Below are 26,595 nucleotides of genomic sequence, written 5' to 3' on the forward strand. Positions count from 1 at the left end.
GGGGGAGTGGGAGAGGAAGAAGCAGGCTCCTAGCGGAGGAGCCTGATGTGGGGCTCGATCCCATAACGCCAGGATCACGCCCTGAGCCGAAGGCAGACGCTTAACCGCTGTGCCACCCAGGTGCCCCTGTTTCTTTTTTTAAGATTTTATTTATTTATTTGTTAGAGAGAGAGAGAGAGCTCACAAGCAAGGGGCAGGGGTGGCAGAGGGAGAAGCAGGCTCCCTGCTGAGCAAGGAGCCAATGTGGGACTCAATCCTATGACCCCAGGATCATGACCTGAGCTGAAGGCAGACGTTTAAGGGACTGAGCCACCCAGTTGTCCAATTTTAGATGTATATTGCCTTCCTGCTGTAGAAGATAAGGATTTGATTGGTTTTGTTTTTGTTTTTGTTTTTTTTTAGAAACCTACCTTTTCCTTTGCCTTGCAAGGGTTTTAGGATCTTTATCCCAGTGTTAAAAAAAATTTCATGATGATGAACCTTGCATGGGTCTTATTTATTTAGAGTTGTATATTAATTTCAACCTGGAAATACATATCCTTTGGTTTTAGGGTTTTTTGTTGTAATTTTTCCCTTCATTTTGCTCTGTGTGTTCTTTTTGAAGTCCTGTTTTTTGTTTTGTTCTGTTTTTATAACAAATAACATTAAAATAATTTTTTTTAAGTAATCTCAACACATAACATGGGGCTCACAGTCATGACAGCTGCTCCTCCAGCTGAGCCAGCCAGGTGCCCCTGAAGCCCTGTTTTTGTATAGGACTTCCCACATCAGTATTTTTCTTCTATTTTCTTTAATATTTTCCTTTTTTTTTTTTAAGTTTTATTTTCTGGGATATTTCCTCTATCTTCTGTTTATCTTCTAGTCCCTCTATGGATTCTTTTGTTATCTTCGGTCATACTGTTAATTTCTAAGAACTTTTTTTGTATTTGTATGTTCCTTTTTCTGTCGAAATCTGTTTTTGCTTCATAGATAAAATTTTGTTTGAATCTATTGACTGTTCATTAAGTTTTCTTCTTTTGTCTCTTTGTCTTTTGAGTTTCTTTTTTGTTTTAGTCTTTGACTTCAGAGGTTTTCTTTAGATGTCTTATGATTTTTGGCTGTTTAAGTGAAAGGCATTAAAAGACCAGATGGAAATGCTGTTGGCATGGGAAAACCTTACCAAATTGTAGACTTCACTATAGGTGATAAAAGCTGTTGCATAGGGAGGGGCCTGAATATCATCATTTATAGAGCTTTTCTATTGTGGTGGTCTGTTTTCCCAGAGGGAAATACTCCAGTCTCCTAAGAAGGGTGGAGTTGGAGAAATGGCTGACAATATTGCTTAATCCTCATGTTTTCATTTTAGTATTTATTCCCACCCAGCTCTGTTTGGTGGCTATGAAACCAGAGTCCCTCTGGTTCAACCTCCCCCAAAGAATAAACTGGTTGTCTTGTGGAGGAGAGATAGAAGTGGGGTAGTGGTAGCCTGATTGTGTGGCTAACACCTCTGTCTTTTTAGGTACTTGGTGCCTCTAGTTTTTGAGTGTTTCTGGAATTTTACAGAATTACTGTTCTCCTAGTTTGCTTCCTATAAGGTTTTAGCTTTCTTTGCTCCTCTAAGTTATATGTCACTTATCCATCTGGTGTCCAGGTTCTAAAATGTTGGGATTATCAGTTTTCTATGTCCTTTGAAATTTGTCTTTTTCATTAATTTATTTATTTAAAGTTTTTATTTATTTTTTTACTAATCTCTACACCCAACGTGGGCCTTGAACTCACGACTCTGAAATCAAGAGTCACATGCTCTTTTTTTTTTTTTTTTGGATATTTTATTTATTTATCTGACAGAGAGAGAGACAGCCAGCGAGAGAGGGAACACAAGCAGGGGGAGGGGAGAGGAAGAAGCAGGCTCATAGCAGAGGAGCCTGATGTGGGGCTCGATCCCAGGACCCCGGGATCACGCCCTGAGCTGAAGGCAGACGCTTAACCGCTTTGCCACCCAGGCGCCCCACTTTATTCAATTTCTGATTATTTAGAGTTCTTTAGGCCTTCTTACCTTACCTTCTGTCTAAATACACTTTCTTCTAGATTTTAGTTACTACTATGCTAACAGATTTACAGATTATAATTGCTAGACCAGACCTCTCCTCTGTGTATCCAACTGCCTAATTGATACTTTTTTCCTGGAAATCTCACAGGTTATTCAAGTTTTTGTTTTTGTTTGGTTGTTTTGTTTTGTTTTTTGTTTTTTTTTTTTGCATAAGCTCTAGGCCCAATGTGGGGCTCGAACCCATGACCCTGAGATCAAGAGCCAGATGTTCTACTGACTGAGCCAGCCAGGTGCCCCTCAAATTTAACATATTCAAAATGTAATGCTTTCTTTGTAGTCCTCAAATTGCCCTCTCCTAATCTCTACAATGTTATAAAGATACTGCCATCCATCCAGTTACTCAAGCTAGACATTGTCCTTGCCTACACCCAGTCTATTAACTAGTCCTGTTGATTCTACCTATAAACTAACTCTCAGAGCTTTCCACTTTTTTTTTTTTTTAATCTTTACTGCCATCTCTCCAGTTATAGACTGCATTGTTTCTTGTCTGGGTACTATAGTGACTGCCTAATTGATCCCATTTCAACTCCTGCCTCACTCTAATTTGTTCTTCCCATAGTAGCCACAGTAATATTTTCAAAACATTGATCAGATCTTATAACTTCTTTCTTACATAAAATTATTCACTGACTGTCTAATGCGTTCAGAATGAAAACCAAGTACTTGCAACACAGGCCAGAAAGTTCTGCACCCCTCTCCTTCCTTCATTATACGGCAGCTTCACTGGCCTTCTGTTCCTTTTAGATTCGTTTGAAAGTCCCATCTTATGGGGCGCCCGGGTGGCTCAGTCAGTTAAGCATCTGCCTTCTGCTCAGGTCATGATCCCAAGGTCCTGGGATCGAGCCCCTCGTCGTCAGTGGGAGCCTACTTCTCCCTCTCTGCCGGCAGCTCCCCCTGCTTGTGCTTGCACACTCTCTTTCTGTCAAATAAATAAAATCTTAAAAAAAAAAAGTCCCACCTTATATCTTTTGCCCACATTCCTTCTTTCTGAAATGATCTCTTTCATTCTCTGAATGGCTAGTTTCTTCTCATCCTTGAAGTTTCACTTAAATATCACCTTTTTGATCAGACTAACTAAAGTAGGTCACAGCTTTCTGTTCTTTCTAGCCCATTTGTCATGGTGAGTAATTATGCAATTACTTTATGATTATTTGAGTAATGTCTTTATCTCCGCTAAATGCTAAATTTCATTAGGACCAAGACTATCTCTGGTGTATGTAGCTCAGCAGTTTGTCCTTGGTACCTGTCCTTGCCAGGTGCTCTAAAGCAGTCATTCTATATTTGTTGAATAAATGGATGTGAACTCTTTTTATATCTCAGGAGCTATTATAAGAGCTTTACATGTATTTATTTTCATCTCCATAACAATTCTATTGCATATGTGCTGTTACTGTCCCCATTTTACAAGTAAGGTCAGACAACTTATCCAGAGTCACACAGCTAGTACATGGCCACGCCAGAATTAAACCTGAGTCTTTGTAATTTTTGAGCCTGTGTTTCTCTCTTATTTTATTTTTTGAGCTTGTGTTTTAACCACTTTCTGCTAGTTAGTTGGATATATAATCAAGAAAGATAGTTTTGAAAAAACACTTAGTGAACATTGATGTGTTGCCTACTTAATTCCTAAATGAATAGTGAATAATTGAATGCCTATGTAAAAATTGATTTGATTTTTCCTCGTTTGTAAAATAAAGGAAAGAAAATGATTTTTTTTTGTTAACCGAAGTTGAATTATTATTAAATCATTATTTTATAATTATAGAATTTGCAAACTGGGAGGGCCAGGCATGCTAATATTTTACCCCTCCCCCTCTCATTTCAACTACCAAATATAACACTTGCCTTGCCCTTAAAGAATGTTGGGGTTTGAGGGGTTTCAGTTTGACGCATTCTTCTTCCTCCAATCCACATGAGAAATAAGAAAGTTTGAGAGCTAGAAATAAAAACAATACCTTTATTATTAATAAAACTAATATTCAAGAAGGTAGCTTATATCTATGGGCCTGTATATTTCTAATACTACCCCAGAATTGACAGATTTATCTACCTAGATATAGCAATGATTAAAAAAAAGCAAATGGAAAGCCGTGGACTTCCCCATCTGGTGGCTTACCCCTTTAAAGCTTAACCAGTGTGGAGGGGCACCTGGGTGGCGCAGTCCGGTAAGTGACTGACTCTTGGTTTCCGCTCAGGTCATGATCTCAGGGTCTTGAGATCAAGTCCCATGTTGGGCTCCTCAATGAGTGTGGAACCTGCTTGGGATTCTCTCTCCCCCTCTCCCTTTGCCCCTCTCCCCACTCGTGCTCTCTCTCTCTAAAACAACAAACAAACACTTAACCCTTGTGGAGGGGCAAAGCTGAATGTGTATAGGCATGCCTCATCCTGTCGTGTTTCACTGTATTGTACTCTGCGGGTACCATGGTTTTTACAAATCGAAAATTTGTGGCAGCCCTGTGTTAAGCAAGTTGGCACCATTTTTCCAATAGCAAACACTTCGTGTCATTTTGGTAATCCTTCAATATTTCAAATTTTTTGAATTGTTATATTGTTTATGGTAATCTGTGATCAGTGATCTTTGTTACTATTTTAATTGTTTTGGGTGCCATGAACCTATGTAAGTTGGTGAACTTAATTGATAAATGCTCTGTGTGTGTGTGATCTGACTGCTTCATTGGCTCTTCCCCCATCTCTCTCCCTTTCCTTAGGCTTTCAAATAAATAAATAAAATGTATTTAAATGAAGAGTCAAAAAATGACATCAAAGGGGAAAGGGGTAGGGGGATGGGGTATTTTAAAAAATACTTCATTTATTTGTCAGAGAGAGAGAGAGAGAGAGACAGCATGAGCAGTGGGGAGCAGCAGGCAGAGGGAGAAGCAGAGCTTCTCCCCGCTGAGCAGGGAGCCCAATGTGGGGCTCAATCCCAGGACTCTGGGGTCATGACCTGAGCCAAAGGCAGATGCTTAACCAGTTGAGCCACCCAGGTGGCTTTCTTTTTCAAAGAAACAGCAATGGAAAGGCTGTGGGTGTGTGAGCCAGGTGATCCTGAATTAAGAATAAGGTTCTATTGGGGCCCCTGGGTGGCACAGCGGTTAAGCGTCTGCCTTCGGCTCAGGGCGTGATCCCAGCTTTATGGGATGGAGCCCCACATCAGGCTCCTCCGCTGTGAGCCTGCTTCTTCCTCTCCCACTCCCCCTGCTTGTGTTCCCTCTCTCACTGGCTGTCTCTATCTCTGTCGAATAAATAAAGAAAATCTTTAAAAAAAAAGAATAAGGTTCTATTTATTAATTATGTGAACTTAGGGAAGCAACAAACTCGTCTGATTCTCAGTTTCTGAATCAATAACAACCAAAATGGAAACAATACTTGTCTTATTATCTTCTTTGTAAGGATGATATTAGATTACAAAATCCTCTAGGGCTTGGAATATGGTAGATAGCCAGCAAATGTTATTTTGCCGTCTCTTTGCCTGACAAAAAGATAATAAATAATCGGTCAGTTGCAACTTTCTTGTATTCACTTTTCCAGTTTTGTTTGTTGTGTTTTCTTTTTTTCTTTTTCTTTTCTTTCTTTCTTTCCTTTTTTTTTTTTTTTTGAGATTAACTTCAGTAGTCACTTGAGAGCCTAGGTCAGGGGCACTTTTACATTGTCATTATGAGTTTTCGTTTTGATTTTTTTTTATGTCATTGTTTTGTTTTTGCGTTACATTTTATGCCCGTTGAAGGCCAATCTTTTCTTATTTTGCATTTCTTCATAACATCTCCACATGTTACATGTACATAGATATAACAATAATTGTTTAGTTATGTGTATTATTTATTTTTTTTAGAGAGGGGGGAGGGGCAGAGTTAGAGGAAGGGAGAGAGAGAATTTTAAGCAGGCTCCATGCCAAGCACAGAGCCCGATGCAGGGCTCGGGCTCCATCTCATTACCCTGAGATCATGACCTGAGTTAAAATCAAGAGTTGGACATTTAGCTAACGGAGCCACTCAGGCACCCCAGTTCTCCAGTTATAGCTTGTTCTTTTTATTCTCCAAATAGTAGGCACTTAAGAAATGTTTTTTGAGGGGCGCCTGGGTGGCACAGCGGTTAAGCATCTGCCTTCAGCTCAGGGCGTGATCCCGGCGTTGTGGGATCGCCCCACATCAGGCTCCTCCGCTATGAGCCTGCTTCTTCCTCTCCCACTCCCCCTGCTTGTGTATCCTCTCTCGCTGGCTGTCTCTATCTCTGTCAAATAAATAAATAAAATCTTTAAAAAAAAAAAAAAGAAAAAAAAAGAAATGTTTTTTGAGGGGCGCCTGGGTGGCTCAGTCGTTAAAGCGTCTGCCTTCGGCTCAGGGCGTGATCCCGGGGTCTTGGGATCGAGCCCCACATCGGGCTCCTTCTGCTGGGAGCCTGCTTCTTCCTCTCCCACTCCCCCTGCTTGTGTTCCCTCTCTCGCTGGCTGTCTCTCTCTTTGTCAAGTAAATAAACAAAATCTTTAAAAAAATATATTTTTTGAATGATTTAATATTTATACTGCTACATATCCAACCAACACAATTTCCTTAATAAATAAATTGCAAAAAAAAAAAAAGAATGAATAAGGAGCCTATTAATTAAGAGATGTCAGATGTGGCAACCAGTCATAATATGTGGACCTTATTTGGATCCTTTGGATCCTATTTTCAAACAAGTAAACTGCAAGATGAAACAAAACAAAAAATTTGACATGTATTAGACAATTGAAAATTTTTCTTTTTGTGTGTGTGTGTTTTTTTTAGTAAGCTCTGTGCCCAATGTGGGTTCAAACTTAAAACCCCAGGATCAACGTCTTATGCTCTACCACCTGTGCCTGCCAGGCACCCCAGGAATTACTAATTTTTTAGGTGATATAATGGTACTGTGCTTTGTTTTATAAAAAAATACATATTTTTTTTCAGGGCCACCTGGCTGGCTCAGTTGGAAGAGCGTGCAACTCTTGGTCTCAGGGTTGTGAGTTTGAACCCCACATTGGGTGTAAAGATTGCTTAAGTAAATAAATAAACTTTAAAAAAATATTTTTTTTCCAGGTTACATTGCTGAAATATTTTAGAATGACGTGATACATTTAGTATTTGCTTTGAAATCACATGGGAGGTGGGTAAATACGTAGAGCTACAGAGGAAGCAGTTTGTCCACGAATAATTGTTGAAGCTAAAGGATAAGTATGTAAGGATTCATTATACTCTTTTGTTTACTTTTGTATATATTTTCTGTTATAAAACGTAAAAAAAAAAGTTCTTATTATTAAACTTTGCTTCCTGTCGTCTGCCAGGAGTGTCATCTTCTTTTTTTTAATAGGTAGGATGTGAGCAACTTTAATACCACAACCAGGCTACTTATTACTTAAGGATATCACTGAACAAAACTGTCAGGAATAAGCCTTAGCAAAGGTAGAAAAGAAGGGGAAAAATGGAGTAAGAAAGGGAGTAAGAGAGAAGGGGGAGACTAGAGAAAAGGAAAGAAGTCAGGGACAGTAGAAGGTTGCCATAAAGTGTAAGTCCCTTATTCTCATTCTAAATTTTTTTCTAATTTCACCTCCAAACGATACCTTTAGTAGGTAAGTAAGAACTGGAGATTCTGTTCTATAAGTTCTGTCAAAATTATTTTGTAATAAGGAAAAAAAATAGCTGTTTTGTTTTAATATATCAGCTTAATGGAGTAAGGATTTTCCCTTTTTCTGTATTCCGTATAGATGCTACTATATTGTAGCTGTTATGTACATAGTATATATTTTTGTGACTGTGGATACTCAACTTTGCAGAAATCCTTCCATAATCTTACACATTGCTATCCACGAAGTGCATAGAACTTTTTCCTTCAGAGAAAGACAAATACCATATGATTTCACTCATATGTGGAATTTAAGAAACAAAACAGATGAACATAGGGGAAGGAAGGAAAAAAGAAAATAAGATAAAAACAGAGAGGGAGGCAAACCATAAGAGACTTTTTTAAAAAAGATTTTATTTATTTGACAGAGAACAAGTGGGGGGGGCAGGCAGAGGGAGAGGGAGAAGCAAGCGCCCTGCTGAGCAAGGAGCCCAATGTGGGGCTTGATCCCAGGACCCTGGGATCATGACCTGAGCTGAAGGCAGATGTTTAACCGACTGAGCCACCCAGGTGCCCCAATATTCTATCCTACTTTGAAAAAAATAGTATGTCAGATTTTTTTAGAAGATTTTATTTATTTGAGAGAGAGGGAGAGAGAGAGGATAAGCAGGGGAGCTGCAGAGGGAGAAAGAGAAGCAGACTCCATGCCCAGCAGGGAGCCCGATGCCAGGCTTGGTCCCAGAACCCTGGGATCATGACCTGAGCTGAAGGCAGACACCCAACCAACTGAGCCACCCAGGCACCCCTAGTATGTCAGATTTTTAAGAGAGTTTTATTTATTTATTTTAAAGTAATCACGGGGTACCTGGCTGGCTCAATCACAAGAGCATCTGACTCTTGATCTTGAGGTCTTGGGTTTGAGCCCCACATTGGGTGTAGAGATTACTAAAAAAATAAACTTAAAAAAAAAATCTCTACACCCAGTGTGGGGCCCAAACTGTTGACCTGAGATCAGGAGTTGGATGCTCTACTGACTGAGCCAGCCAGGTGCCCCAACTTTTATTTGTTTTTAAATAGATAATAGATATATGGACTTGGTATAAAACAAAAGGTTCAGGCAGAGGCTGCTGGGAAGATGGCGGAGTAGGAAGACCCTGGGCTCACCTCTTGTCACATGGCCACCTAGAGAACACCCACACTGGCATAAATAGCCCAGAAAGCGACCTGAGGACTGGCAGGACAGACTCTCCACAGCCTGACATAGACAAGAGGCCACAGCGAAGCAGATCCACCCACTCTGATAAGCTCTCAGCAAGATGCCATCAAAGCAGTTCCACAAGCCTGGCAGTGTGCTCACAGCCCAGTCAAGGGCCAACAGCACTCTGAAGTGAGTCCTGCTCCAGGGGGAGGGGAAGATAAGCACACAGCAGTCTGACTGGGACCCCAGCAGTGGGCTGGGGGCAGGCACCTGGTCTCACTGCAGGTCCTCCCCCCCCCCGCCACCCCAATAAAAGCTTCTCAGGGAACAACACAGGGAAAGTGCCCTGCAGTTTGGTACTACTTCATCTCTGGCGAACACCTGGTCTGACTCAACTCAAGCCCAAGGCTGCCCTGGACTGGCCCACTAACCCCACAGGCACCAGACTCTGCAACAGGCAAAGAGAGCCATTGTGACTGGACCGAAGGCAAACACATCCCAGCCACAATAGGAGGTGCACACAACACACAAGGAGACTCCCGTGAAGCACCATTTTCTGGTGAAAAGGAGGCGTTGCACCGTGGGACACTACAGGACCTCTTCTTCATAAAGCTACTACTTTCAAGTGCTGGAGACATAGCTGACTTTCCTAACACATAGAAACAGACGCAGCAACAGACAAAATGAGGACACAGGAATATGTCCCAAATGAAAGAGTGGAGCAAAATCATAGCAAGGGACCTAAACAAAGTGGAGATAAGTAATATGTCTGATGGTGAATTTAAAGTAATGCTCATAAAGATACTCACTAGAATTGAGAAAGGAGTGCAGGACCTCCATGAGACCCTCCACCAAGAGATAGGAGACCTAAAAAAGAACCAACTAGAGATAATGAACTCACTAAATGAAAATAAAAACAGACTACCTGGAATAAATAGCAAACGAGGAAGTAGAAAATGGATCAGCCACCTGGAGTACTGAGTCATGGAAAGTAAGCAAGCTGAGCGGATGAGAGGGGGAAAATATGCAAAATGAGAATAGACTCAGGGAACTCAGCAACACTGTCAAGCATAACAGTCGCATGATAGGGGTCCCAGAAGGAGAAGAGTGAGAAAAGGGGGCAGAAGATTTGTTTGAAGAAATGATAGCTGAAAACTTACTGAATGTGGGAAGGAAAGAGAAATCCAGATCTAGGAGGCACAGAGATCCCCCCAACAAAACCAACCCAAAGAGGTCTGCACCCAGACACAAAGTAAATAAGACAGCCAAAAGTAGTGATAAAGAGAGAGTCTTAAAATCAGCAAGAGAAAGGAAAGCAGTTACATACAAGGGAAACCCCATAAAGCTATCAGTGGATTTTTCAGCATAAACTTTTCAGGCCAGAAGGGAGCAGCATGATATATTCAAAGTGCTAAAAGGAAAAAAATCTACAGCCAGGAATACTCTATCCAGCAAGGCTTTCATTCAGAATAGAAGGAGAGAGAGAATTTCCCAGAAAAACAAAAGTTAAAGGAATTCATGACCAGGAGCAAAACCAGCCACATCCCCATCACACACGATGCCATCGGCCTGTGGATCCCAAATTCACAGTCCAGCCTCCCTCCTGCCCAAGTCAGCATGCACGGCCTGCCACCTGCTCAATGTCAAGTCAACATGCCTTCAGCTCAGATCAAACTGACACTCTTCCCCTCAAATTCCAGCCCCTGTGCTCAAGTTTGTGCACAAAAGTGGGCCTAATTATAACAGTAGAATGAAGCAACCCAAATAGTGACACTACTTCTGTGGAATATATAACAGATAAAAGGAGTGTGCTAGACTGAGACCATCTCCAACAAGCACATCAAAGTATAATATGTACAGCGTGATTCTAGTTGGTAAAAGAAACAAATCTGGGAAAAGTAAAACAAGGCAAAATTGGAGAGGGAGACAAACCATAAGAGACTCTTAATCATAGGAAACAAACTGAGGCTTGCTGGAGGGGAGAGGTGAGGGGATGGGGTAACTGGGTGATGGGGATTAAGGAGGGCACTGTATGGAATGAGCACTGGGCATTTTTTTTTAAGATTTTATTTATTTATTAGAGAGATAGCAAGAGAGAGCACGAGCAGGGGGAGTGGCAGGGAGAGGGAGAAGCAGGGTCCCCATTGAGCAAGGAGCCCGACGAGGGGCTTGATCCCAGGACCCTGGGACCATGACCTGAGCCAAAGGCAAATGCTTAACCAACTGAGCCACCCAGGCGCCCCTGAGCACTGGATATTATATAAGATTGATTAGCCACTGAATTCTACCTCTGAAACTAATAATATGTTATATGCTAATTAATTGAATTTAAATTTTAAAAAATTTAAAGACCCCCCCCAAAACCCCCCAAGCCCCAAAAGGTTCAAATGGGCATTAAAGAAATATAGAAAAAGTCTGTGTTGTCACCCTGTCCTCCATATGCCTAGTTCCTTTCTAGTAGCCATAATTATCAACTGTTTCTCTTTTATCTTTTTAGAGATAACTTGTACGCATATTATATGTTGTGAGGTCTTTGTGACTTGTAAAAAGCAGGCTAGAGCAAGAATAAGGACTTGATATACCTGGTGTATTGCTGGCTGGTTTCATATATACTTTTTATTTTGATCTGGAAATAGACTTTCATATCATTGGGTTAGTCCAGTTCCTTCAGGTATGTAGTATTGCCCATATTTATTGTTTAGTGAATCAAAAGTATTTCTATAATGAAAAAAAATCTATAATGACCAGAGGAGCAGAATCGTTTCATGACTTTGAGTCTTAAAAAGACCAGAGCCCCAATCTACTAATCTGGGTATTCTTTGAACAGGTAGTGTGAGGGTGGAAAAGAGGAGTGCTGGTGTTTCCTGACTTCCTGTGGGTTTCTGATCTATTTCTGGCTAAAATGAAATTGTGTCAAAAGATGAAAATGTGGTAAATGATGAGGTAGGGTAAGACAGGCTATAGGCAGGCGTTCTCTTTTCTCTATCTGAAACAGCTGTATCGTGGAAGAGGCAGCTACACTTCTCTTGGAGCCATGGAGCTCTAATAATGCTGCTGTTCTTGTTCACTCAGCGGTTCCTTCCCAGGCCGTATATTCTCCTGAACACAGATGACCCGCCAGCCAAGCTGAATCGTGGAGGTGTTCGGTAATGCAGAGTAACGCTCAGCAGGGGCTCAGTTGTGTCCCACACTTCCTCTTCCCAAGCAGTTGGCTGTCACGTTCTGACTTCAGCTTCTTAACCTTTAAAGATTCTTCTGTCATCCTGAGACGTTATTAAACTCTCTGCTGTATGTTTCCTGGTGCATATGAGTTATTGCCACACTGACACGTACCCACAAACTGGTGACATGGTTGGTTATTACTTGGGTTGCAGGCATGGACTTGTGGTCCCTAAAGCCACTGTGTCTAAAAGGGGTCTGCCCGCCATAGAATTGCCCATATACTTCAGTTGAGGGCTCTTGCTCTAGTTGGTTTCTGTAAGCACCAGTCTATATAAGAGATTTTCTCTAGTGTATTTGAGTCACAGTTCAAAAACCTTTGTTCCTTAAATGTTCTACACTGACTAGACATTACCTATTGCCTGGGAACTTAGAACTGTTCTCTTTACAGAAGGGAGAGAAACAAAGGAATTAGGTCATGTAAAAGGCTGCTTTATGTGTTTATTCAGTGGTTTGCACTGCTTAGGTACTTTCAGTATTTGGCTTTTCTGTACCTTGGTTCTGCTTAACAAAAAGCAAAGTGATATAACATTGAAGGAATGGTGAAATAAGACTGAGTCTCAGTTTCTCAGTTTCAAAAGAGAACAACACATCCCGTGTTCGACCTCACAGAGTTGTTAGGAAGATCAAATGGAATCATAAATGTGGAAGAATTAGGACACTGTTAAAGTTTAGACAAATCAATAGAGAACAGAATTCTGTGTTAAGTTGTGTCTTGAGGATTTTTGCACAGTGAGGTGTTTTATTCGGCTTTGAAGGAAGCAGAGTTTCTCAAGAGTTTTCTGACGCAAATCTCTAGCCGAGTCTTCAAGGTAGAATGGTTGGTTCATCATTCAGGGTCCCAAAAGGAAACAGATGGCATATCCAAATTGAGTAATTTGAGAAAGATTTAATAAGGAGACTATTTACAAAGGGGTTTCAGGAAACCAGTGAGAGAGAGCAGAGTACCCTATGGCCAGCAGTTACAGAGCCTACATTACCTCATTACCTCTAGATCTAATAAAGCAAAGTAGTGAGAGAGATTACCTCAGAATCTGAGAGTAGCTGTATGGAAAGACTGTGGGCTTCAGTAGTACGCAGCCAAATCATGGTGCTTTGGCAGGAGCTAGGGAAATAAATACCCGGATCTCATTCTCCTCCTGCCCTTCAACCTACTGCTGTACATCTGCTGAGCCAAATGCCGCTGGAAGCCGGCGGGCAAGGGAGGCTGTGCATGGCCTCTATATGGTCAGCTTCCTGGTGCACGAAGCAAGGTGGGCAAGAGTGTGAGTGGATCTGGAAAGGCAAGTGGATTCCTGGGCAGTATGCTGCGGCTATATGCCTGACTGAGGATTCTGTAGTTATTGTGGCTGAGGGTTTTTAAATATCAGCCGTATATTGGAGACCCAGTCAGAGCACCACCTGGTATAAACATAAATAATTCCCTGGAGGCCGTGTGGTTGGTGCACTTTACTGTTACCGTCTTGGTATTCAAGGGATGCGGGAAACAGATTGCTATTATCATGGTAAGAGTCATGAAAGAAGAGGAGGAGATGAGCTGGAGATGGTGTCAGGTTTACTTGAGTTAAGAGGAAAGAGTAGAAAGTGCTGTGTCCGCTTTTTTTAAAAGTAGCCATGGCCGACACATGGTATGTGTTCTCTGGGTCAGGCTCTGCGTTTTCCAGAGATGCCTTTTTGTCCTGTTTTGCTGTTAATATTGTTAGTGTTTGTTTTTTTAGGAGATGGGGGATGTAGGAAATATCCCCCCCTTTTTTTAAAGCTTTTTTTTTTTTTTAAGTAATCTCTACACCCAACATGGGGTTTGAACTCACAACCCTGAGATCTGCATGGTCTTTCGACTGAGCCAGCCAGGCGCCCTGGAAATATCCCTTTCTTGCTCTGATATGATTTAATGGTTAATCTATATTTCCACTTGAATGTCAAGAACATATATTAATCTCAGGACTTTTCTGTCTGGAAATGAAATAGGCTGATGCCAATAGCCTGTGGTTGCCTGATAACTTAAGATGTTTTCACTGGTTGGAATGCCCTCTTCTCTCCACCCATCCCCATCAAATTTTTTAAAAAGATTTTTTATTTCTTTATTAGAGCAGAGCCAGTGAGAACATTGGGGGGGAGGGGCAGAGGGAGAGGGAGAAACACGCTCCCCAATGAGCAGGGATCCCAATGTGGGACTTGATCCCAGGACCCTGAGATCATGACCTGAGCTGAAGGCAGACGCTTAACTGACTGAGCCACCCAGGCGCCTCCCCATCAAATTTTTATAGCAGATTTATTGAAGTAGAACTCACATACCATACAGTTCACCCGTTGAAAGTGTACAGTTCAGGGGCGCGTAAGTGGCTTAGTCGGTTAAGCATCTGCCTTCAGCTTGGGTCATGATCCCAGGGTGCTGGGATCGAGCCCGGCATCAGGCTTCCTGATCAGGGGGAGTCTGTTTCTCCCTCTCCCCCTGCCTTGTGCTCTCGCTCTTGCTCTATCTCAAATAAATAAGTAAAATATTTTTTAAAGAAAAGTGTACAATTCAGTGGCTTTTAGTGTATTCACAGAGTTTGTATCCATTATCATAATCAATTTTAGGATATTTCCATTACCCCCCCAAAAAAACCCACCAACTTAGCCACCACCCCCTTCCACTCCCCTACCACCATTCTCTCCTTACTCACTTCTCCCAGTCATAGGTAGTCACTAATTTACTTTCTGTCTCTATAGACTTGCCTGTTCTAGACATTTCATGTGAATGGAATCATATAATATGTGCTCCTTTGTGACTGACTTTCTTTCACTTTACATGCTTTGAAGGCGCATCGATGCTATAGCAGGTATCTGTACGTCATTCCTTCTTGTAGCTGAATAGTAGTTTCCCGTGGATACACTACACTTGATCCGTTCATCAGCTGATAGACAGTTGTGTTGTTTCCACTTTGGGCTATTAGAAAGAATGCTGCTAAAGGGGCGCCTGGGTGGCACAGTGGTGAAGCGTCTGCCTTCGGCTCAGGGCGTGATCCCGACGTTGTGGGATCGAGCCCCACGTCAGGCTCCTCTGCTATGAGCCTGCTTCTTCCTCTCCCACTCCCGCTTGTGTTCCCTCTCTCGCTGGCTGTCTCTATCTCTGTCAAATAAATAAATAAAATCTTAAAAAAAAAAAAAGAAAGAATACTGCTATGAAATTTGTGTGCAGGTTTTGTGTGGGCATATGTTTTCAGTTCTCCTGGGTATATTCTTAGGAGTGGAATTGCTGGGTCATATGATAACTGTGTGTTTAACCATTTTAGGAATTGTCAAACTGTTTTTCAGAGCAGCTATATCATTTTACGTGCCCACCAGCAGTGTAGAAGGGTTCCAGATTCTTCACATTCTTGCCAACACTTGTTATTGCTGATTATAGCATCAAAGTTACTTTTGATTTGAAACCATAATCTTTTTATTATAGTCATCCAAGTGGATATGAAATGGTATCTCATTATGATTTGGATTTGCATTTCCCTATGGCTCCCCATTAAAAGTTTAATATCCTACACATCCTTCAAGATACAACCGTCTTTTCTGAGAAACTTTCCCCTCAGGAATTAACTGTCTTTTCTTTCATACTCTTACACAATTTTGCTTGGATCCCCATTAGCACACATATTTCATTCTTCTAGTTATCTAAATTGTAGTCTCTGGTTAGTGAATCCCTTAATGGCTCCTTGTGGGTGTGTGTTTAAATTTATTATGAAATATTTCACTCACACTCTTATGCATTTGTGAGTCCCCACTGCATCACATAGGGCTTGCACATAGTTGGTATTCAGATATTGATTGAATGACTCAAATAGTGCCAAGGGTCTCGTGAGTGATTATTAAGAGGTCTGTTATTTCTCAGGGAAAGTGGACTTTCTCTTATTAGGAGATATTACGATAAAACCAGGGAAATAATGTATTTTAGGCAAAAATGTTCAGATATGGGGATGCCTGGCTGGCTCAGTCAGAAGAACATGCAGCTCTTGATCTTGGAGTTGTGAGTTCGAGTCCCATGTGTGGAGTAGAGTTTACTTAAAAAAAAAAAAAGTTCTGATATGTTGTATGTCCTAGAGACCACCGGCTCCCAGAACATGTCTTATAGATCATCCATATCCAATTGGAAGAGGAATTTTGATGTCAGGCCACTGGATTGTATATGTGGGAGTTTTTTTTAGGGGTTTATTAAAATGGTACACAATTAGCATATCCCCTGAGTTTGTTATACTCCTTTTAGCAAATATCCATGACTGTATACTATGTGCCAGGAGCTTAGCCAGCTCAGCACTAGACATGGGATGGGGTTTTCTCCTGCTCTGATGGTAATACGTTAAGTTAAGGGCCCAGGATGGGGATGACCTTGATGACAAATGAACGGATACAGGATTTTTGAATTTTATTAAACCACGCAAAATGAACACTTGCTCAGAATCTAATTTTCAGGGGTGTCTGGGTGGCTCAGGTGGTTGAGCGTCTACCTTTAGCTCGGGTCATGACCTCCAGGTCCTGGGTTTGAGCCCCTCATCGGGCTCCCAGCTCAGTGGGGAGTCTGCTTCTCCCTCTCCCTCTGCCTCTCCCCTCTGCTTGTGTTCTCTCTCTCCCTCAAATGAATAAATTATATCTTAAAAAAAGAATCTAATTTTCAGAATAAAGATAATGTTTTATTACATTATAATTTAATTAACAAGTAGCTTATTTGACTGGATCATTCTTTTAAAGATCTAATAAAAATTTAGTGATTGGAAAGTCGGCATTATGTCATTTCTGCCATTATGATCTCTTGAAAGAGAACAAAAGGAAGGACACTGTCGTGTCTCCCAGTTTCCTATAACTCAGCAAGACAGGAAACCTAAAATTCCTGCTACAGCAAGAGGGGAGTTTGATTTTTTTTTTTTTCCTGAATGAAGGTGAAGGAATTACACAGGTAGTTATCCCCAGATATTCTTATGGGATATATCACAGTGTATTCTCTGCACATCCTTTAAACACTGCGCCACCAATCTTTAGGCTTTTTCTTTACCTCCCTTCATGTTTAATATTTCCTAACTAGTCTTACCACCTCTGGTCTCCCACCTCTCTAAACCAGCTTTGATAATGCAGCTGAGATATGTGATATCATTTCTCTGCTTATAAACCCGTTAATGTTTCCCATTCACTTCCAGAAGTAAAGCTCCTTCATAAGAGCTTTACCTGTATACTCTTCTACGAGATAACTTTACATATTCCTTTGATACATAATATGCTCCTATCCTTGATTTCTTTTTTTTTAAAGATTTTATTTATTTATTCGACAGAGATAGAGACAGCCAGTGAGAGAGGGAACACAAGCAGGAGGAGTGGGAGAGGAAGAAGCAGGCTCGTAGAGGAGGAGCCTGATGTGGAGCTCAATCCCAGAACTCCAGGGATCACACCCTGAGCCGAAGGCAGACGCTTAACCACTGTGCCACCCAGGCGCCCCCTATCCTTGATTTCTGAAGGCAAATATACTAATCTCAGGCATCTAGGATTCTAGGCCTAATGTGAGGGCCCTTATTTAGAGTTCACATGTTGGAATTACGGGGCATAGTACCATTCCAAGTCCTGTTCTTTTTTTCTCTTTTTTGAAGATTTTATTTATTTGAGAGGGGGAGAGAGCGCGTGTGCATGCGCACATGAGCAAAGGGAGGAGCAAAGAGAGAGGGAGAAGACGACTCCACGCTGAGCGGGGAGCCCAACACAGACCTGGATCCCGGGACCCAAAGATCATGGCCTGAGCCGAAGGCAGATGCTTAACCTACTGAGCCACCCAGGCGCCCCTCCAAGTCCTGTTCTCAATGGCCACTAATCCAGATGACTTCAGGAGTTCCACCTGCATGAATATGAACCAAGGTTATAAGTAAAAACCTGCCCGTTTTTCTTTTTCTTCTAGGAGCAAAACAAAACTACATGTCATTCAAAGGGATGTAGTTAGCTGATAGATGCTATGATAGATTTCTATCCCTTCCTGAAAGAAACCTCGTGCAGTAATAATTCAGCCATTTCAACTTTTCTAATAACCCTGGATTTGATCCTCACAGGAAAATGACATTTTTTAGGACAAAGTGATAAAAGCAAATTAGCTTTAAGATTTAGAGTCTGCTTTGGTTTATGAAATCTACCACAGTGCGGCAGGATTAAGGAAATATCTTGCTCTTCAGTTTCTAGCCTAGGCCCTCACAGAGGACCAGTGACCTCAGAGAACCATTTCCATAGGAGTTAAGAGAGACAATACTACACTATCCTTCCCCCCCCCATAAAACTATCTCAGTTCTCTGTACCATTGTACATACTACCCTTTTCTCTCTTACATACATAGGTAAACATGGATTTTTAGTTTACATTAGTTATTATGTCTGTCCAAATAGTTTCTTTTGTGAAGCCAGATAGGCTTTACTTAGGGGCTTTCTTAAGTTTTTAATTAATTAATTAATTTATTTATTTTTACCATTTCTCTTTGGAGCCAAACCTATGTGTCAATTTCAGAAGCTACATAGGAATATCAAGAGATAAAAGATTTTGGGGGCTCCTGGGTGGCTCAGTCGTTAAGCGTCTGCCTTCGGCTCAGGGCGTGATCCTGGAGTTCTGGGATTGAGCCCCACATCAGGCTCCTTCCTCCGCTGGGAGCTTGCTTCTTCCTCCCCCACTCCCCCTGCTTGTGTTCCCTCTCTCACTGGCTGTCTCTCTGCCAAATAAATAAAATCTTTAAAAAAAAAAAAGATTTTTGGGGTTTTTTTTGAATCATATCTTTTTTCCTAGGAATTTTTCTGGCCTTGCAGTGAGTTTATTATCAACTAAGTCATATTTTTAAGTTCATAGCTGAGACCTTAGTATTAAAACCAAGGTTATTGCTATGTAGCAAACTAGTAACATCTTTTTAGTTTATCTCTTTCCTCAGTAACCTTTGTGTTCTTGTTTGGATAGTCCTGGCATCTTTTTTTTTTTTAATTTTTTTTATTATATTATGTTAGTCACCATACAGTACATCCCTGGTTTCCGATGTAAGTCCTGGCATCTTTGATACTTTCTCTTAGAGATGTTCTCTCGGGGTGCCTGGGTGGCTCAGTCAGTGAAGCGTCTGCCTTCGGCTCAGGTCATGATCCCGGGGTCCTGGGATTGAGTCCTACGTCAGCTCCCAGCTCAGCAGAGAGCCTGCTTCTCCCTCTCCCCCTGCTTGTGCTCGCTCGCTCTCTCTCTCTCGATTAAATAAATAAAATCTTAAAAAAAAAAAAGTTGTTCTCTCCCATTGGGAAAGGGGATAGATAAACTCAGGCAAATGGTCTCATGCTGCTGGAGATGGTTTTTCTGTCACTGTTGTTGCTGACGTCATCACCCCAGGCCTGCAGTCTCTTATTCAGGAGAAAAAGTTTGGCTTTCTCTGCCAAGGGTAAATAATAGTAATTCCTTGGAGACAAGGACAGACATATTACTGAAAGATCTTCAGCAGTAATCTTCTTCTGACCTTGGGAACAGTCATAATTAGAATATAGGTCACAGTCTTGACTGTACTGTAAATCAGGTGGTGCAGTGATGATAGTAATGATCATGGAGGGTCCTGGACCTGCTGGTATTTGATTATTATTGCAGATCTAGTCATTCAATGGAGATTTCAATGTCATTCTTTTTTTCCCCTAAGATTGATTGATTATTTATTTATTTATTTATTTGAGACATACAGAGGGTGGGCACGAGTTGGGGGGAGGAGCAGAGACTGAGGGAGAAGCAGACTCCCCACTGAGCAGGGATTGGGGGCTCGATCCCAGAACCCTGAGATTATGACCTGAGCCAAAGGCTTAACAGACTGAGCCACAAAGGTGCCCCTTCAATGTCATTCTTATAATAAGTACTGCCATTTCTAGAGCTGAACGTATGACTTTTAGGTTTATTTGCCCTATTTTTGTCTTGTCTGAAATTTGCTTAAAAATGCATACATGCCCCATGCACCATCCTGCCCTTATTGACTGTATCACGTGACTGTCACCATCATCACATGGCTGATCATTATCACCACCAGCACATGGATTGTTCTGTATGGGAAATCCTAGTATAAGTGCTAGCAAAGAGAAGGGGGATAGGGATGGGAAATATAACGGGTGTGTGAGAGCTGTAGTAGGTCATGAGTCTTTAGGCCATCTCAGAATGTGGTCTTGGGTCTCTTTGCTGCAGTATAGAGCCAAGGGATAAACTGTGTGCAAGTGGATGTATGTTTTTATTGTGTATAGTGATTGAAGAGGCACATTTCACATTAATTAAGGTTCTTTGTGGGGGAAGATTGCCTCTCTTTGATATTCACGTTTCTCTTTTTCTTCTGTTACTACTGCTTGCCCTCAATACTACCACCAAAAAGAGAAAGGAGGTGGGGGAAGCCTGGAGATCAAACTAGCATTTGAGAGGGAAGTAATTCCAAATAGATTAATATTACAAAGTGCTTTGAGCCTAGGGAGAACTGGGATATGAGTATGCTGTAGTAAAATGCATTATATTATAGGTAACTATGCAAATTTAGAGTATTACGAACCCAATATAAATGTAAACACTAAAAGCCTGATTATAACAAAAGGATTTAAAAGGATTTAAAACATCCATGAAGAATGGATCCGTGTTCCAGCCTACTTGGTATTTGCCTCTGACAGAAGTACCCTAAAAATGTAGCAGAGTCTGGTTGCCTGTCCTGGTATCAGTAGTGAAAGATAAGGGATGCTTTGTCTCAAATCTTGGGTTTTCTTGACCGTAATGTATCTATTGTTCATTCACTTAAACTTAAAAATTTGCAAGTAACTTAGGACTACATCCCTATTAGTATGGTAACAAATTTCAGTTTTTACTGGTAATTAGTATTTTTACAAGGTCTTTAGTGTTTCATTTTATTTGTCTAAGTTTACAGTAATGTTCAAGCTCCTGCAGGGATTTTGCAGTTCTCACATTCTATAGTGTTTCCAGTCATCTGTGTTAAACTTATTCATTCCTTCATGATTTGATAAAGTTTTATTATTTCGTCATCATCATTTTTAAATAGAACTTAGGCTTTATTAGCCCTGTCTCATTACATAGGTTACTTAAGAGGCATACACTGTGTTCTCCACTATCAGTGTGATAAAAACATTCTACTATAACAAAGTACCTTTTTCCAAAACCTTTAACAAGCTTATTTTGGCCTCTCATTATTCATGAAAGATAAGTAGGACAGTTATATATGTTCTTATTCTATGGCAGAGAGGAATTCCTTTAGTTAGTTTTGTTTTTACTCTCTATTAAGTTAATTGCTGTTAAAGTTTGAAGTCGTTCTTTCCAAGGAGCCAGGATCTTCCTCACTCTCCAGTTTGTAAATGTGTAATCTTCTGACCTGCTATTCCTCATGTCTCTCCGCAGCCATATGTGTCATTGTCTCAGCAGATGGCACCACCAAGTCCGAGCAACAGTACCCCGAACAGCAGCAATGGGAGCAATGGAAACGACCAGTTGAGCAAAACCAACCTCTATATTCGGGGATTGCAACCAGGCACTACTGACCAGGACCTTGTCAAACTGTGCCAGTCGTAAGTGCGGGGACCTGTGGGTAGGCTTCAAGGGCCACTAACAGATTTGGTGATGCTGGCTTCTTGCCAGATACTCGTGTCCTGAAATGCAGTCCTCTTTGTAATGAGACTTCTTAGCAGCCCCTCTTAAAGAAATCCTACCTGCTACTGATATATAAAAACTTTGTGTGTTTCTCTGAGGAAAGTCAGGATGGGGCTGGCCTTTGAAGCCTAGTATGTGACTGTTGCCAGTGTGCTCCCAGAACTGATGGTCTTTGTGGAAAGATTCCTGTCCTTACACCTCAAATAGAAATGCTCAGTATCCCTAAAGATATGGATTCGAAGGCAGTGAGAGCTGGCAGTAGGGATAGAAGGAAGTGGGACTAGCCAATCGAATTGTACGCTGAGGAGAGTTTCTGCTGATAGAGAGAATCCCAGTGAACCAGAGGAGCTCTCGAATTAGTGGATAAAGGAGAAGGTGGAGAAAGAGGCTGTCGCTCTGCATCTAACCCTACAGACCTCTCGGGGTTCTTCACAGGAGATTTGAGTCACGAGGTGGAGATAACTAGCATGGAATCAGCCCCGTTGGGAATGCTGGAAAAATTGCAAGAGTCCAAAGATGCCAACTCAGTTCTGTTTGGCAGAAAAATATGTGTTTCAAATGATATATTTGGGGGAATGGTTAAAGGAAGAAGTCTGGGGGTGGGGAGGGGGAAAATTGAGTTTGGGTAAGTGAATGGTAGAAATAGGAAGCTTACACTGTGTAATTACCATCTTTTAAAACTTTTTCTTGGCATATAACAAACATATTGGAAAGTGTACAAATCCTAAGTGTGTATACAGCAGTGACTTCACAAAGTGAATGTACCCTCGTCACAGTCCCTTGTAACCAGGTCAAGAAATAGAACATCACCAGCTCTTCTGAAGCCCACCTTGCAGTTTCTATCCCCGCTACCCCCAACCAGTCTGCCGTTTGGCTTCTAAATAATTGGTTGGTGTGGTTTGTTTGAACCTCATGTAATGACAGTGCTGGGGCGTACGTGCCCTTCTGGCTTCTGCTGCGCGTTGTGAGATTGCTGTGCGTCAGCGCATGTCGTGACACTTTGTGTATTCTTATTGCTTTATAGGATTCCTCCAAGGCATATACCATCATTCATTTACCCATTCTACTGTTGTCTGATGTTGAACATTTGAATTGTTTCCAGTTTGTGACTCTTATCAGTGTGAATACTGCTGCCACGAGCTCGTACGTGGCTTCTGGTACATACGTGTGCACGCTTATGTTGGGTAGATACCTAGCAGTAAAATTGCCGAGTCACAGGATAGACATGTGTTCAGTTTTTGTAGATACTACTAAATGATTTTCCGAAGTGGTTAAGCTAATTCAAACTCCCATAACAGTATATGTATGTAAATTCCAGCTGTTCCAAATCCTGGAAAGGCAGGACATTCTGCCCCCAAAATGTAGTTGTAGGAGTCTTCGGAGATATTTTGTAAGTCTCTTATTCTTCTGAGGTTCGGTCCACGCAGACCATACGGATTTTTGCGCACACTGGGCTGCAGAAACTCAGTCTCTAAAGGCTCGACATGTGTAAAACTGGTTTCTTTTCCTCAGCTCACCCTGCTAGAAAAGTATTTAAATGGAAGTGAGGGGACTTAATCTAGGACTAGTAATTTTTGAGGGGAATGGAAATTGGCAGAAATGTTGATTTATGAGGAAAAAGGCTATCATACCTGTACCCTCTGTTTCTTGCACTAAATATAATGTACTACAGAAACCCTCTCACTCCGCAGGACAGACAGAACCTCAGTTCTACTTTGCTCTACTTCTAGACTTTCATTTCACTCTTCCCAACAGTTGCCTTACTTGTTGTCTGAAGGGAGGACAGTAGTCAGCGTCATCATACGGGCTAGAACCTAGCAGCCGAGAGGGGACCACGGAGAGGTAGAAGTGAGGCAGGGAAAGACTAGGTGCCAGATGAATTACGACAGAAGATCAGCTGGCTGGAACCCTTATGGATGCTGCGAGCATCCTGGAGCTGGAACCTTTCTAGGAAGGGTGTTTACCATGCATGGAGGGACTTCTGTTTTTGTCCCAATTGTGTCTTGGGTTGTAGAGGAGGTGAATGTTGCTGGATGCTAAACCCTGCTAGGCAGGCAGGAAAGGCATGGAGTCTGAGACTGGAACCCCTGGTTCTCTTGGAGGGGCTCCTTCCGCTGAGGAGGAAGCAGCAGCAACCCAGCTGGTGCCAGCTGTGCTGGAAACTCTGGGCTCTAAGGCTCAACCCGCTCAGACCACGGCAAGCTCCACCGTGGGGCCTTGATAAGGACAGCAGCGTGTGTGTGCTCCCGCCGGTGTCATGTATCCCTTCCCTTGCCTACATCTGGGAAAGAATCCAAATAGGTAGCCCTGAAGGGCTAGGATCGCCACACTCATCCCCACCCCCCTTTTAATGTGTTCTTTTTCCAACCTCCAGACCACTGTTTGGCTTATTCTGTCTAATCCATTGGGTGACAGAAGCCCCACCAAAAAAGTCCGTGAGAGGCTACCACGGAGCAAAACAAACATATCAATCATCATATGTTCTGTAGGGATGAGGGGTGGGGGAGAAAAACAACACTTGTTTGGGGTCTTTGTCTCGTATTCAGTCCCTGCCAGCTGTTTTCAGTTAAACCCTGTACTTCTGATTCTGTTAGTGATTTCTGCCCTGTATCTTTAATATTTTCACCTTCCTAGAGTGGAATATAGAGACTTTTTCTAGTGGAACACTTCTAGAATAGTTCTGAGCTGTGATACTGCACTGCTCAAGTTGGGGAATTCCACATGACTCTGCTGCCAAAGTATAATTTTCAAAAAGTTGAGAAACACGACTCCTACAAATATAGGTAAACACACGCTCAGGATTTATTTCATTCATTAATAAGGGAACCGACAGGATGGTAAAATGGGTTCGAAGAGCACTTGAGGGGTTGAGTGTAGGTACTGAAGAAAGAATGTTGGAATAAGATTGCTAAGTTATATACAAAACTAGTTCATATCCTACAGGACATTGTAAAACAGTAACCATTGGGATTCTCTTTTCTCCTGGACAGAAATTATTGGCACTGGGGCACCTGGGTGGCTCAGTCAGTTGATTATCTGACTCTAGATTTTGGCTCAGGTTATGGTCTCGAGGTCTGTGGGATCGAGCCCCATATTGGTCCCTGTGCTCACCACGGAGTCTACTCATCCTTCTCCCTCGGCCCACTCCAAATAAATACAATCTTTTTTAAAAATTAAAAATTAAAAAAAAAACTATTTGCATTTCTACTGGACAAAATCTACAAGTTAATATGTATCTTTGCAGGGGCGCCTGGGTGGCACAGCGGTTAATCGTCTGCCTTCAGCTCAGGGCGTGATCCCGGCATTATGGGATCGAGCCCCACATCAGGCTCCTCTGCTATGAGCCTGCTTCTTCCTCTCCCACTCCCCCTGCTTGTGTTCCCTCTCTCGCTGGCTGTCTCTATCTCTGTCGAATAAATAAATAAAATCTTAAAAAAAAAATGTATCTTTGCAAGGTCTAATCAGTAGTAAATAGTAAGTTAAACAAAGAAAAATCCCCCTAGATAATGAAATATATTTTAGACAGTGTTCCAGAATGACATTGAAAGCACGTGCAGTCTTCATTTTGTCTTATCGTCATGTTTTGGGTAATTTTCCTAAGACTGTTGTTGCACCTGGTCTTATGCCCACACGCTTCCTTAACATGCTCAAGTCTTGACAGTGAGAAACAGAAGTCTTAGAATAAAGTAAAGCAGGAGAGAGAATCGCTTGCATTTTCCTTGAATATAATAACAATAATACTATCAGTTGAGAACTTCCAAGTGTTTACCGTATGGTAGACATTAGTGCTTTATATTCATGAATTCATTTCATATTCCCAACAATGCGGTCTCTACAGATGATGAGACTGAGGCCCGGGAAGGTTAAATGACTCGTCCAAGATGGCGGATAACTACAAAGTGACAGAACCGGGGTTTGAACAAACGCAATTTGGCTCAGGTCAGCCTTCTCCCAGGGGTGGGGAACGGGGTGTCGGAGAAGAGAAATGTCTATAGGTTTTTCCTAGGAGGAATGGTGTTTCTCCAGAAGAAGATAAGTAATTATTAATGATTATAGTTAGTCTGCAAGGAATTCCAGCCAGAGCTTTGCACGTACACACTGTGCTATGTGGACACCATCAAGCTTCTTTCCCGAAGACAGTAGTCTCTTTCCAACTCGTATCTGAGTCTTAGGTGGGGAAGAAGAGAAAAATGTGTTGATATTGTAAGGACTACAGTTACCTGATTTCTCGTAGGCACCTTTGAAGAATAGGTTTGTATGTTAAGTATGACATTTTAAATTCATTTCTTCTTGTTTTTATGAAGGTTTAAGTGGGAACAGTTGTGAAGAAAGGGTGTGGATTCATCTAGATGTCTCAGTCTCTGTCCTGTTCCAAATCCCTGCCCCCACATTATCACTTTGCGTTTTCTTTTCCCTTAGATATGGCAAGATTGTCTCTACTAAGGCCATATTGGACAAGAGCACGAACAAATGCAAAGGTGAGAGAACAGCTGTCTTTGGTGATGGAGAGCAACTGCGAGTGAGGCCACCCCTTGCCTCTGCTCTGTACCGCGCGGTGCTCCTAGGGCCCAGGGATGGGGAGGAGTCTCTAAGGTTTTCAGGCTTAAAAGACGAGTAGATATTTAGGTTGTTTGGGGACCAGACAGCCAGAGCTGAAAATGCTATTTTGGGGACCCAAGGCTAGAAGCCTGCAGAGTGCCTGTGAGTCCCTTGAGCTTACTTTGGACTTCATGTTTCCATGAAGATTCCCCAATTTGGAGGGTTGGTATGGGTAGTTAAGATTATTTCTACTTAGTAAAGCCTTGTAAATGCCTTGTGGTGGTGACAGTGGTGGGGTGACCCAGTGGGTATTACTTTGTAAGGATGAATAGCTTTGTTGAGATTT

The 26,595-nt window shown here is 41.8% G+C and overlaps 1 protein-coding gene across 11 annotated transcripts in view; it reads left to right on the forward strand.

Moving 5' to 3' along the window:
• RBMS2 (RNA binding motif single stranded interacting protein 2) overlaps window positions 1-26,595 on the forward strand; it is a 78,961-nt gene that overhangs the window by 37,097 nt on the left and 15,269 nt on the right. For 10 of the 11 annotated variants that reach the window (XR_004620782.1, XR_004620781.1, XM_034643968.1 and 7 more), the window contains exons 2-3: window positions 21,462-21,628; window positions 26,130-26,188. Coding sequence is in view for 8 of the 11 variants with exons in the window: in XM_034643967.1 (XP_034499858.1) it covers window positions 21,462-21,628; window positions 26,130-26,188 (226 nt within the window). In the remaining 3 variants the exon portion in view is untranslated. Of the gene's footprint in view, window positions 1-21,461; window positions 21,629-26,129; window positions 26,189-26,595 lie in introns of those variants that run through there. The other variant, XM_034643971.1, reaches the window with a different exon arrangement.

Source organism: Ailuropoda melanoleuca, chromosome 15 (genome assembly GCF_002007445.2).
Source record: "Ailuropoda melanoleuca isolate Jingjing chromosome 15, ASM200744v2, whole genome shotgun sequence".
Lineage (NCBI taxonomy): Eukaryota > Metazoa > Chordata > Mammalia > Carnivora > Ursidae > Ailuropoda > Ailuropoda melanoleuca.